The sequence below is a fragment of the Heterocephalus glaber genome, unplaced genomic scaffold, assembly GCF_053883595.1.
Source record: "Heterocephalus glaber isolate CG9 unplaced genomic scaffold, H.glaber_assembly_v1.0 deba00001577, whole genome shotgun sequence".
Lineage (NCBI taxonomy): Eukaryota > Metazoa > Chordata > Mammalia > Rodentia > Bathyergidae > Heterocephalus > Heterocephalus glaber.
The window spans coordinates 26,090,672-26,104,868 of record NW_028258358.1 but is presented as its reverse complement, the minus strand read 5'-3'; the positions used below and the strand labels follow the sequence as shown (position 1 = coordinate 26,104,868).

The 14,197-nt window shown below is 40.9% G+C and overlaps 2 protein-coding genes across 12 annotated transcripts in view; both read right to left on the bottom strand.

Moving 5' to 3' along the window:
- Positions 1-13,632, bottom strand: part of Gpc5 (glypican 5) — a 1,453,028-nt gene extending 1,439,396 nt beyond the window's left edge. For 8 of the 9 annotated variants that reach the window (XR_015443722.1, XR_015443724.1, XR_015443723.1 and 5 more), the window contains exon 1: positions 11,934-12,111. Coding sequence is in view for 6 of the 9 variants with exons in the window: in XM_087192990.1 (XP_087049116.1) it covers positions 11,934-12,111 (178 nt within the window). In the remaining 3 variants the exon portion in view is untranslated. Of the gene's footprint in view, positions 1-11,933; positions 12,112-13,588 lie in introns of those variants that run through there. The other variant, XM_087192996.1, reaches the window with a different exon arrangement.
- LOC147823532 (uncharacterized) lies at positions 348-14,064 on the bottom strand. Of its 3 annotated transcripts, XM_087193002.1 has the most exons (3): positions 7,112-14,064; positions 2,355-2,417; positions 348-963 (listed from the first exon to the last, which is right to left on the bottom strand). In XM_087193002.1, the coding sequence occupies exon 1, from the start codon at positions 14,031-14,033 to the stop codon at positions 12,567-12,569; it is 1,467 nt and encodes a 488-aa protein (XP_087049128.1). In that variant the 5' UTR covers positions 14,034-14,064; the 3' UTR covers positions 348-963; positions 2,355-2,417; positions 7,112-12,566. The 3 variants fall into 3 exon arrangements, with proteins under 3 accessions (XP_087049128.1, XP_087049126.1, XP_087049127.1); XM_087193000.1 differs by having other exon boundaries at positions 2,355-14,064; XM_087193001.1 differs by having other exon boundaries at positions 348-2,417.
- Between the last annotated feature and the right edge of the window lie 133 nt (positions 14,065-14,197).

Here is a 14,197-nt window from a genome sequence, read left to right as displayed (position 1 = left end):
TAAGATGAAATGTTAAGATAAAATTAATATACAGTGATTGAAAATAATTGTAATCTACCATATTAACTTTAGTTAACACAAGTCCTACATGACAGCTTCTGTAACAAAATTACTCAAGCCATTCAAAATGACTTTTAAGATTATAAAAAAAACCCCATTCTTCTAAGTTTTGCAGCAGAGCAGAATAATCTGTTATTTGTTTTCACCAAGTCAGGACTAAGGTACCTGTCAAGGTCCAGAGGAGGAGGCACAACTGCTTTTTAGCAATACTCACACCCTATTACTGGGAATCAGCCATGGTCTTTTGTCTCTTGTGAGCTCAGCCACTAAGACAGTCTCTTAATTCCATTTCACTCCTTCCCCCCATAACTACTTTTTTTTGGGGGGGGGGCCCACAGCTTGGAATTGAACTCAGAATCTCCATCATGGGCAGCCAATAGAGCTAATTCCCAGCCCCCACTTTCTCTTTTCTAACCCACTTGCTATACAAAATGATTCTAAACCAAACTCTTCCAGCCCTTTCCTATTGTCCTCCATCTGCAACATCTTGTACACATGAAGCTACAATGAATTTCTGCACACAAAGGAACATTTTTCATCTTTGGACATCAAGTTACAAATTCACTACTAAGTTGTTGCCTGTTCATGATGAAGATCTTTTCAAGCCATGATTTCCAGGGATACCCAAATCCTTATGCAATCTTTTAAGTTTACTATATTGTTTATGCACATCTTTTCACGTCCCTGCAAGGGATATTTTGCAAAACTTCCTTCTTTTCCACTTATGAGAATGAGTAAGAGCTGACAGAAAAAAAGTACACAGGAAGTAAAGAGAACTGGGTAAAATCTTTTAATGTCTCAATGTATTGCTATGTACAACTTTACTTTGTTCCTTGGGCAAGGAAAAATTCTTCTCAGACTAAGATGGTTTCAAGACAGTAGACAACATGGGAACCACAGGCACTGTGAATTGAGACAAGGAAACATAAGGTTCTGATTAAGATTGTGGCCCTGTGAACAGGCAGGTAAGTTCAGGTGGTAGTAAATTCATGAATCTGTGAAAAAATAATGTGGCCTTCATCACTTGTTTCAAACTATACCATTTAAAAAAATAATTACCCTTGTACCTTAGTTTTCCATATATGTAAAAAGTATCCAACAGAAACTAAAAACATATTCTGATTACCTTGATACAAATACTTGTGTAAGGATAGGGTTAATAATTACTAGACAAAAATCCTTACCACATGCATATCACTGACAATAAATATAGTAGATCAATAGAGGGGGGAAAAAGCTTTTGGGGGAGGAGGAAACAGAACAGGAGAACTAGAGCAAGCAAATATGTAAGACTAACTACAACAATTACTCGACTAGAAACTCATGGGGAACTAAGAAGAGTAAAGGTCTGCTGTCATTAAGTAAATTTTCTAAAAATCACTTTATTCATTTTATCCTGTATAGTCATCTGTAGTGTTCAAATGTGCTCACCAATTGCTTAACTCCACTTCAGTCTACCTTTGCAAACAAAGCCGTCGGATCAACAGAGAAGATTCAAACAGTTTCAAAAGTGCAACATTTTGAAAGCATTTTGTTTGCTCATACAAATATACTTTATGGTTAACTATTTAGTAGAGATTGATTTCCTCAAACTTGTCCCAATTATTTGATGAGATTAAGAAAGTATAGCATCAGCAGCACTTAAGACTATTGCAACATGGCAAATGTGTAAAAACCCACCTAATCTTGGAATTTTCCTCAGCATCTTACTTTAGTATCATGTGCTGTAGATAGCTACCATTGTTATTTTATGAGCAAAGATAACTAAGTCATTTGCAGCTGTTTAAAATGGTGGCATTATATAACATTTAATTAATTGCCCACATAACCTCACTGTATTTTCAAAGTATGATTTTAGCATTTTCCTGGTAATTTTTTTTTCAAGTTCACCAGTGCTTCCTTTTTTCTAGATCCTATCATTATCCAGAACTGGATATGTGTAAGAAACCTGTAATTTAAAGCTGAATTACATGACTGCTAAATATATTGCTGTCCCTTAATTTTTTTAATAAACCAAATGAATACAAATAACCCTATTCAAAAAATGAAAATTACTTCTGAATGGCATCCATTGGGAAACAAACCTATGATTAAAATATTACAGTTGGCTTTAAACATCAGCAGGATCACACAGGTCTTTAAAACGAATAAAATGTGTTTAGGTCTTTGATTCTAATATTCCATCAGTTTAAGAAGGCATAGCATTTCTATAACAGTAAGATGTCTGAAATACTAAATAAGCAAAACCAAACCAAATCAAATAAATAAATAAACCCATACAGGAATTTACTCACTAGCAGTGTCATATCAACTATGAATGGCTTCACTTGGTAGTAACTTGCACATTTCATTTTTGGCTGGGAAAAAAACGTTCAATATTAGAATCCTCATATTAAGCAAGGATCAACACACTACAACCAAACTATCAAAAAAAGAGAGACCTAATTACTATATTTACATACGCTTTTAGAGAACAAGTCCCTTTTAATTACTTGTGTGTTGTAATGGGTACCAAATGCACACAGTACTTACTGCATTAGTCATTTCCCTGTCTGAGCTCCAGTAGTACTTTGTAAGCTGTCATTTAGTGTCAGTTACCACTTCATTTCACTAATTCTAGTAAGGCTTACCGCAAAATTACCTGCAACATCCTTGAGGACACATAGCCTTTAGAATAGGGCAGTAGTGGCGAACTGATGGCAAACATGCTGTAGCCCACTATTATCAATCATGGAAAGCTCGAAAAGGTTTGCCATCACTAAGACTAGTGATCTGGGAGAATGGCAGTCCTGAAGTCATGGTCTGGTTTCCCACTTCCTTACTTAAAAGGCAGGTTTGTTATTCTTGAGATTTGTTCTGAATTCTCTTACCACACTAGTTCTCAGAATTAACCAGATCACTGTCCTGCCCCATTCAGCCACTCCTGTCATCCTTACACATCACATACAAATGTGCAGAGATAGCATTTTCTTTATATTCACTGCCCCTCAGTCCCTGCCACACACAATCTTTTTCTGTTCTTTTCACCAAGGCAAGCTGTCTGGACAAAACTCGGCATCAGGTGAGAAATGTTAACAGATATATACCTACTGCAATACATCAAAGAATCTATTAATGGCCAAGTCATATTTAAAAGAAACCTTCAATTCATTCAACAAGTACTTAATGAAGGCTTAATCATTTGAAAGAATACACTATGTCTTCCTCATTTTCAAAGATCTGGCATTTAGCAGATGATCTTGCTATTGGGCCAGAGAATTTCAAGGTAAAGTCAAGGACTTTGATCATCTCTACATTCCTAATGGCCAAAAATGTCTGTATGTTATGGAACTTGAGTATAACTGTCTTGAGTTAAAACAGAAACTAATTTATAAACACAACTTCTGTGCTTAACTTCAATTAAAATGCTTATTTCCTGTTTTGTGATGTACCTTTTTTCTACTGATGTCCTAGTATATATATATAATTCTAATTCCTTTGAAATAAACATTCAAACCATTTGTTCTCTTAACCAAAAAATAGTGTTATTTATTCTCTAAAGGATCATGCCCCAGATTAAGCTAATTTTGAGACTTAAAAAAACACTGCCTTAGACTCTGCAGATGCTATCTTCATTTCACTTCAGTGTTCACACGTCCTACTGGTTGCACTTATTTCAGTTTCCCCTCTCTGGACTTAACCTGCTAGTTGACTTACGTACTTCTAGACATTTTTCCTGGAATGAGAATGTGAGAAGTATACTATCACCCCTTCTGTTCTGAGCAAATCATTTTACTCAGAGAATGGCAACTGGATATTTGACTTACAATCATTTTTTCAAGCCTCTTAAACTGGCACTGCAGAGGAAAATTCTTAAGCCAGTCACTTTGTGTTTTGTCCCCTTCCACGGACTGTTGAAAAAACTTTCCTTAATTCATTAACTTAAGGTTTAAATTTATGGTAATTAACTACAGTGGGACTATGAAATATAATAGGCAATAAAATGATACAAACATCATTGATACAACTTAAAGTTTTACTTGGTGCACCGAATAAAAATGGCAGGTACTCAGATAAGGCTGGTACTCAGGGAGGGCCTTTTTGAGGAAGTAGCATTACAGCTGAGAACCTAGCAACAGCAGGTGAACACCACTGCAGCCTGGTTGCTTGCCTCAGCGGCTACCTTCTCAACCCCCTCCTGCAATTCTGAGAATCCATTTTTGCTGTCTAGTCAACCAAGGTGCTATTCCTCAACCCTTAGGGCATTCTTATCTCTTACTAACTGCACCATCACTCTGCCTGTGTATCCTGTGTGCTTCAGGGAGGGGAAGGGGACCTGTCAGTCATTATCATAAGACTTAGGCCTAACCTTGATCTTACCTCTCCCCCACAGGCTTACTTCTGGTAGGCCAGAGATCTACATTTGTTCAAGCAGAGTGGAGATGAAATTTTGTTTTGAAGGAAGGTCTTTCAGCTGATGTGAACCAGATAATCATGACAGCCACCACTGACCACGATGGAAAAGCCTAGCTGAGCTTACAATTTGGGGGGTCGAATACTAAAACTGCCCCAACAGGGGCTACTGATACTTGAACCCAGAACCTGACATTAAACTCTAATAAGACTCCTTAAGTAGTTGCTTAAAACTCCTCGACCCATTAGGCAATTATCAGGTGGCAACTCAGAATATTTACAATGGGATTTACATATTCTTGGAGCCCACAGACTAGACCTACTGTGCTAAGGCATATGTGTATATATGTATAGTTCTGAGACCTCAACTAGCCTATCAACTTGTCTTTATTTTCTGTAATATGAGGTGACAGCAGGACTCCTCAATCCTTTATCATTCTTCTCTCATAATACATACACAGCCTGTCTCAAGTGTTACTGGTTTACTATATAACTTTGCCAAACAATCAGCTCAAAATTTAATCATACACCAGAGTAGAGCTTCTGTGTAAATTCTGCTTGGAGTGAAACCTATTGGAAAATTAAGAGTTTTGGTTAGTATTGATATTCTAAATGTAAATGTACTAGACAAGGGAAATGGAAATGTTAAACTGCTTGCTGAACCAAAAACAGGAGCTTGAAACTGTAGCACAAAGAACCATGATTTAAAAAACAAAAGCCTGTACTTCAGGTAACATAATCATGTTGAGAACTACTAACTTTACTAAACTAACTGCTGCCTCTCAGTACAGTATTTTCACCTTTCTTTGTACAAGTACAGAATTTTTGGTGCCCTCACTGTTGTCAGTTGCGTTGTGAGATTTAGGAGGTAAGTATTCCCAAGAGAGCACCATTACATTCCCACATAATTTGAATTATCAGATTTTCTTTGTTGACCCTTCTACCTTTAGGAAACTTTCTTTTATCTTTGCTGAAGGATTAATGTTTACTCTAAATTCTACTTACTTAAGCCAAGAACCCTGCTAACACTAATTACTTCAAGTTGTCAAATGTACCCCAAGATGATTACACATGCATAAAGTCAAACATATATTAGAATCTGATCTCACTTTTGCTGCTTCCTTCCCCTCAACCTCTCATTCTAGGAAATTCATTCATGGGCCCTATTGAAGGTTTAAGCATTCTACACACTAGTAATATTTCGGACATGGCAGAAACTGCATAACTTACAATTTTAGAGATTACAAAATTCTTATGAGGGTTAAAAAAATAAGCATGGAATTCTCAATCAAGTGTTGCTTAGACTGAGATTCCTTAGGAGTTGCAGTAATGAATGTAATGAGACAGAATTCCAAGCATAATTCCTAGATAAAGTAGCTGCTTTGTTATAGCTCTGGAGTTTTGCTTCAAGTGTTCTGAGGCTAGATTTGAAAGATTTATTAGAGGGGAATTCAAATCCTGGAGGACCAATACCTGGAAAATGTAGCCTATATCTTTCACCCTCTTACTTGTTCTGAAACAACCCCTGAGGAAATCTATGTATAGTACACAAAGACATTATATGTGTGGTGTATGAGAGCCAAGTAAGGGGAAAGCTACTACCTACGGTTGGATAGTGAGCAAGTCTGCAGATTCAGAAACAAACGTGAACTTGAAGTTGGCCAAAAATTGCAATGGCAAGCAAAATAAGCTAACTATAAAACAAGGAGTGAATGCCTATGGAACTATTTAGTCTCTTACATCCCTACAAACTCTAAGGTGTTGCTCTGACATTCAGTGCCATTTCTGACAACTCAGGGTAGTGATTATATTCTGAGTATATATCAAAATCAAAATATTCCTCAGAACACCTGTCTGTTCAGTAGCCTGCTCAAAGATTCTAACATACCTAGACTGAAAAGTCCAGGTCTATTTTGTGAACTATCAAATTATCAATTGTATCACCCAAGTACAGTTAAAAACTGTACCCCAGTAATTTTATAATTACTCTGAAAGTTCTAGTTTTAAGTCTTTGGTGAACCTGACCCATGCACTTTTGTGTTGAGGGATCAAACTACGTGACACATTACCTAAACTACCTTACAAGAGGCTTCCAATTTTCATCTATTCTTGCACTGAAGTCTTAACGCCTGAAACAAAGGTATTCTCCCTGGAGTTAAATCTCAACTATGTACAAAATTCACTTTCAGGTTATTGGAATTCAAGCTTTCAATGTATTTTACTCTGTGCAAACTGAAGTTGACACAAGTAAACAAGCATCACGATGGGCACGTGCTAATTCTCTTAGGAAATATATACACACCCCTAAATTTAGGTCTCTGGTCTTAGCAATGCTCATTCAGCTAATTACTTATCATTTAAGGGATACCAACCATTTGTTTTGTTCTTTATGTTAAATAACTGGCCTATAATGACTAAATCTACATTTGTGTTGGCATTTACTTGTTTTTTAAAGTACTGGACACCAGCATACTTCATGAAGCTGTATCTAGTACCTTATTTTCAAAGGATTTACTGTGACTTTTTTTCAACGTTTAAAAACTGCTGAACTTAGAAGCTTGCTTAGAACATACCATCTCGTTCAATTTGTTCTAAATACAGAAAACATTCAACCCTAGAACCAAATGAGTAGCAAAAGCATTTAAATTATTCCACAAACCTTGAGCTTCCCTGCTAGGCTTCAACTTCAGTGTACCACAGGGTCTGAAACACCTTAGTAACATGTATAAGATCCTAGTCAAAATGGAGATGTGCCAATATAATGGTTATTAATAAAATCCCAAGTGACTAGATTTGAAGCATCTATGTCATTCAACAAATTTAAAATAAGCTAACAAGTGAGCCATTCATTATCGAATAGTTACATATTAGGAATCCAGATCAATTGTCAACTTAAGAATTACTTGATACCTTACTAGATTTAACTAAATAGGTATAGATTAACTCTGGTACCTATGCCCACTTCCTCAATTAAATTTTAGACTCTTATAAGAACAAAACAAAACAAAAAAACAGCATCAGAAAAATAACCTTTTTATTCCAATATGCTCATTATGGGTAATTTTTAAACAAACAGTTTCAAATGGAGTATTTTATTAATTGCCCTAAAATAACTCAAACAGCATGACCAAATTCTAAATTCATAATCAGGCATCCCTAAGTGCTGTGCTTCTGTATTCAGGTTATTTGGAAATGCCTTTGACAACATTTCCTAGGGTCTTAAAATCCATAGAGTACATGCATTTTCCTAGTAATTTTTTAAAACTCAGTAAATACAATGAGTTTTATCTACCAAATGAGAAATTTACATTAGTTCAGACTGAGTAGAAATAAACTATAGGGGCCAGGGATTTAGCTCACTGGTTCCGCAGCCTGCTCTGCAAGCGCAAGGACCCAAGTTCAATCCCTAGTACCAAATAAATAAATAAATTAAAAAAAAAATGTACTTATAACATAGCTTTAAAAAAAAAAGAGTAAACTATTAAAACATCTCTAAGCCGAAGAATACAGTACTCTAGAAACTCATGCTTTTACTTCCCGTCAGACACCCAAAATGAACCTTGTATACGGAGATCTTCTTACCTTTACTGCTCAGCTGAGTTCTCAAAATCCTCCAATATTAGACAAACTACAAAGTAGTCAATTACTCAGTTACTAACAGAACAGTATTTCATTAGATTTACAATAAACTTTAATGTACACCAAACTATTCTCCAGGCAGTTTCAGTTCAAAATTTGTCAGGAATCAGTATGAAGAACTCTTCAAGTTTATGCACAGGAAAAACCCAAAGTCTGGTTTGTTGTGCTTAAGACAGGCTTGCCTGTAAAACAAAGACTCCAGAGTTTTTAGTGAATGTCTGATACTTTATAAACAGCGTTAAATAGAATGTTAAGTGATAGCCTTCTATATGCAGACTAAAAATAAGACATGTACATGCACAGCCTGCAAAAGCACATTAAGTTCCTTTTTTTCTCAGAAGTTTTCAGGCTGTCAAAGCCAAAAAGCACTGGTAAGCCTCAGGTCAAAGATGTTTTCTCCCCAGGTTAATTACAGATGAGTCAGTAATCAACTTGTTCAAGTATTGGTATCTTAAGATGGCTACATTTAAATTATACTTACATTGTTTGCTAGTATATATTATCATACCCAAGGGGAAAAAAATCTTAACAGATCCAACGTAAAATGTTGTACACTTAACCAGAAACAAAATCTCTAAACTCTACACAATACTGCCAACCACACTAAACATATTCATTTATTAGCTTGTTCATTAGAATTAAATCTTAATCCAAGTCCAAGGAAGTTCTGAACAGTTAAGTATACAGGTTCAGCATCCAGGGAGTTAACCATTTAAAACTCCGTTGAAATCTGACTTATGTGCTAGCATAAGAAACCATCCTCAGCAGGCTCATCACAGGTTCCATTTTTTAAAAAAATGGTGCTAGTATAATCAAGCTTTTAAAACAGACACAAATGCCACAGCATACCTTTTTCCAAAGCACCAAAAACATGGAATTTTTAAAAATTTAAAGCAATGTTTTTCATTAAATAGCCAAACTGAAACAATTACATTTCCATCAATACAAAAGGTTCAAGAATTCAGGTCAACTATTAGATTTTAAATAAACCATTATATATTTTGACTTTTTTCTTTCTGAAAAATCTAGCTTAGAAATTAACTCCAGAACTGTCAAATAATTACCTGTCTATTCAAGAATTAAAATTTCTTAGAGATACATTAGAGATGAAAACTTTTCTTAAGACTTCACCCAATGTACTTTAAAAAATGTTATCTATTTTATCAGGTGGTGTAATTACTAAGGTTACTGAACTTTACTTTGTATTATTGAAATAGCAACTTCCTCCAAAATACAGTATTTTGCAAAGCTTAAAGGGTCCCTGGATCTCAAGTCCAATTTTTAGCAAATGGTCCTTTTCAATCTACTAAGACAAGCCATTTTTAATAAAACACATAAAAAATATAGTCTAAACAAAGACAAAACTCCTGGACAAAAGGGAAATGGCAGAAACGTCAAATAAAAAGTTAAACTTCACTTCTTAAGATTCCACTCCAGGGACAGAAATCACACCAACCTGGAATAAACTCATTGTTGCCAAAGTTCAGTAAATATTAACTGCAGATTTGGAGAAAAACTAATTTCAGATTTTCACTCCACTGCAGCACACTTGGTATTAAGGAAGCATGTGCACAAAATAAATACTTATCACAACATTTAGCATCTATATTGTTCTTTATCTTTTTCGTTCCCACTTTTTAGGTCCCACAAGGCAGAACAGTCTGAGGTCCCTAGGTCACTTGGCAAGACATAAATCATTAACAACTGCCAAAAAAACAAACAAAAAAAACTAGTATAGAACCACTTATAGAACCACTGCACATCAAGAACACATGTATTCACACAATAGTATCTGGTTACTGGAAACACTCCAGCCATGCTTTAAAAAAAAATTCACATAAGGATTTAAACGGTATTTTTAGCCATTTAAATATTCTTAAGTGACATAATTTATTAACTTTTTGATTGAATAAAGCATCCTGGATTAACACTAGGTCCAAAGAAAACAAAAAGGAATATTCTGACTTTACAGATTGCCATACATTTACAATAAATTTCCTGTACAATCATACTGGAATACCTGACAGCCAAATTATATCTAACTAAAACTTTTCAAATGTTTTAGTATAAAAGACAATACTTAACTTCAAGAAACAAAAAGTTGTACATGTTCTACATAAGCTACCCAAGTTCTTTTAAACATTTCAAATCTCTCGAACATTTTACAGTGGAAATCACAATCTTCAGCAATACTTAATTTTCAAAGTCTTCTGGTCACAATCCCCACCAAACTCAACAGGCCGGGACAAGTGCAATACCATACAGAAACACAGCATTGCAACCGATCCCAACCTGTGTAGAAAGGGGTTTGATTTTCCCTCACTTTTTCTACAGACTTTTCACTACCACAGTCAGTTTTGCATGGATTTGCACAGCAGAATATCACACAGCTGGATGCAAACCTGCAAAACTAACCATAGAACAGTGTTCAGTAACAGGACAGGACAGGACAGTGTGACTGGGCGACTGGCCGAAGCTGGAGTTCTACAGCTAGCAGTACTTTAAGTGCTCATAATGCAGTAGATAACTAAACACTACCTGCACTATAAGCACTTTAGTGCTACAAGAGCTGTCACATCAGATACACCAGGCAGATTCTACATCGACACAATAAAAGTACACAAAATTAGTAAAAATCACTTGAAGGAAATAGCAGGCCACCATCAGTTTTGCATAGATTTGCACAACTACATTCTTCTTGTAGTGCAACTATGCAAAACTAACAGAGGACTGCAAACAAAAACTATTAAAACCCCTAGATACTTGACTTGAATTGTTAGATGAAAACATAACTTCTTATGCCAGAAGGAGCACTTAGGGCAGTAGATGCTAATCTACTTCACTATCTGCACTAGATGCACCTTAGAACAAAAAGCACTCAAAATCAGCAGACCCTGCGCTTTAAAGCCCACCTTGGCTTCCCGAGGCAGCTGTCACCATAATGCTACAAGTGCCTTCACTGCAGTAGATGCACATATCACTACCTGCACTGTAAGCACTTTGACATTATTCTGACTGGTCACAATCTTCAGTTTTACAAGGTGATGTTCCCTTTATTCCTGCTAAATTTGAAATAAATAATTAGAATAACAACTCAAATTCTAAGAGCTCTGAAACACAAAATTCCCATAGTCTCTAACAAGGAAAAAAAATTAGCTTAATTATCTCATAGCTACAAATTTCACTTATGACACATTCAAGTCTTAAAAATACAAAATTCTTTACAAGAATAACCAACCCCTAGTCTAATGTTGTGAAGTGGTGGCTGTTCCTTACACGTGGCCTGGCCTTTCACAAATTCGTAAGTCAAGGAAAAAAAAAAAAAAAATCAAAATCACGCTGCATGTAAGAGAGAACATTATCAACAGTTATTTGACTTTTGAATACCTTTGAGAGGAAATCTTCACATCCACGTGGCAAAACATTTCCTTTTCTTCTGGCTTCCAATTAGCAAATATTCGATAAAATGATTAACGAAATTACTGCTCAGACTACATTTCAATTTTATTAATTGGCCAATTTAAATATGTTTAAGATCTTAAAAATGCAATCAACCTAAATTAGATCTCCTTTCTCATTCAACCTAAAGTCCTAAACCTGTATTTTGCAAACTGCATTCGTTTCCAAAGATGTATAAGGGTTTCTGCACTGTACTTTTTACTACCTTAAAAACTAGTTGACGCAAACTTAACGATTTTTCTAGAAAAGGTAAACTGACAAAATCCAAAACATCTACTTTCATGCTTTAATAGCCCGATCCTATTGTATTTATTCAACTCAAAGAGAAGTCGAGAAAATTGTTATCAAGAAAAGTTAACACAGAAAATTAAAAATATCCTTACCCATTCGGGAAACTTCCTCCTCAGCCAAGTATCCTTTGAAAAGCTTTGGTGCGGTTAGGTTAGGTCCACGTGTATGACTGGGTGGAGGGGGACAGGAAAAAAGATAAACATATTTGCTAAAAATTACCACCACCCCCCAAGTCCATTTATAAATACACTCTTTTCCAACCCCTCTCATGTCAATTAATCCTGTTAATTTGCAAAACCAAAGTAACAGAACCAGGCATATTAGCAGGATTTAAAAGACCAACAATGTAAGCATAAAAACGTGGACTGGAATAAAGTTGAAAAATCCCTAGGTATCACACTCACTTCTTAATTAATAAGCTCCCGAAATACTTGAGTGTGGTCAGGAGTAATCATTAACTCTACTGTACAGCACCACTGCGAGGAGAAAGAGCAGCCAAGAGACTATTCTTCACCACCCCTCCCCCAACCGAGACCTCGTGGCTTCGAGCCGGGATAAAGAGTTGTTTCCTCAAGTGCTGTGGTTCCCAGGCCATGGTGCTAATTTTTTCTTTCGGTGCTATCGCACCCAGCAGCCTTCCCTCTCCACTTCTTTTTCCCCTCTGCTCCAGTTTAGGAATATAAAAGCGGGCAGGACCGCCCGAGACTGTAAAGTGCCCGCCACACTCATGGAGCCCGGGCCGGCAGCACATGTCGCACAAGGGGGCGCGCGGCCCTGCGGTTCCCCGCGCGGCCGCCAGGGGGCGCAGGGTAAGAGCCGGGCCCCGCCGGACGCGGGCACCCCCACCCTCCGTTTCCCGGCGGCAGCCGCGCGGCGACCGGCGGCGCCGAGGCCTGAGCTCGGCGGGGACGCGGCGCACCGCCCCTCCTTTGTGTCCCCCGCCCCCCGGCCCAGCCCAGAGGGGCGGGGGCTCGGCGGCCGCGGTGCCCGCCGCACGCGGCCCGAGGCCTAAGCCGGGAACAATCGCGGAGGCGCGCGGTGGCCGCCATGTCCCCCGCCCTCGCCGCGCGCCGCCCGCCCGCCCGCCCCGCAGGAACATGGCGGCGGGGACGCCTCTCCCGCCGACCGCCGCCTCCCGCGCAGCGCTCCCCGGGGCGGCAGGCGCAGGGCCCACGCGGCGATGGCGGCGGGCTCCGGCCTCCTCCGCGGGCCCCGGCGGGGGAGGCGGCGAGCCGCGCCCGGGGCTGCCCACGCGGCAACAAAGCCCACGCAGAGCGGGGCAGGCGCCCAGGCCGCGCCGCCCGAGCCCGCGCCCTGCGCACAAAGTTTGGGGGAGCGCGGCTCCCGCCCACGCCGCCCGCCCGCCCGCCCGCAGGTACCGCGTGGGCGCGCCCGCCGCGGCCTGCCCCACGCGCCACTCCCGCCGCCGCTTTGTTCTGGTGGCGCTTTAACTCTCGCCCCCGGGAGAAACTTTCCGGCCCGCGGCCCCGCGCCCGCCCTCCCCAAGGGGCCATTGTGTGCGCCGCGAGCCCTCCGCCCGCCCCGGGCAGGGTCCGCGGGTCCCGGGCGCGGCCGCCGCCCCTCCCGCCGCCTCCCGGCCCGGCCCCGGCCCCGGCCCTGCCCTCGGCCGCTTGCCGCCCGCCCGCGTGCCAGCCGGGACCCCGAGACCCGCCCGGCCACGAGCCCCGCCCGCCGCCCGGCCGCACACAACAGGTTTCCCTCCGCCGGCGGAGGGGCGGGCACTCACCGGGAGGAGTAGCCGCCACCATCTTCGCCCGGCGCCGGGCTCTCGCGCCCGCCTCCGCTTTACTACGACCGGAGGCCCCAGGCCGGGGGTGCGGCCGCCGGGGGAGTCGCCCAGCCTGGGCACCCTGGGGGCTTCGCCGAGGGGCACGAGCCGCAGCCGGGTCGCCCCCACCCCTTTGGCCTCGCCCGAGGGCGCGAAGTGGCGCGAAGGCGCGGGCCGGGAGGCGGCAGCGGCACCTCGAAGGACCATGTGGGTGAATGAAGGGCGGCGGCTCCCGCCTCAACGTAAATACGGACAAGCCCCACTCCCTCATTAGCATAAAAAACAAAGTACTTCCGACCTCCCCGCCCGCCCGCCAATCACCGCAGGCCCCGCCCACGGCTGCCCGTTCTGGAGACCAGGAGAGCGGGAGCCCCAAGTCCCCGGCGGCGCAGAGCCGCTCCATCCTCGGCCGCGCTGAGTCCCGCTGCCCGCCACCCGTGGGGCGCCTCTCCGGACACCTCGCGCCACGCCCCCGCCACGCCCTCCGGGCCGACTCCCTGCCTGGAAGCGCGCGCCTCGTGGGGCTGCCCGGGATCCGCGCTCGCCCTGGGACCCTTCGGAGAGCGG

Bases quoted from the DNA above. Each gene is read 5' to 3' on its own strand.
- LOC147823532 (XM_087193000.1), bottom strand. From the start codon at position 14,033: ATGGAGCGGCTCTGCGCCGCCGGGGACTTGGGGCTCCCGCTCTCCTGG.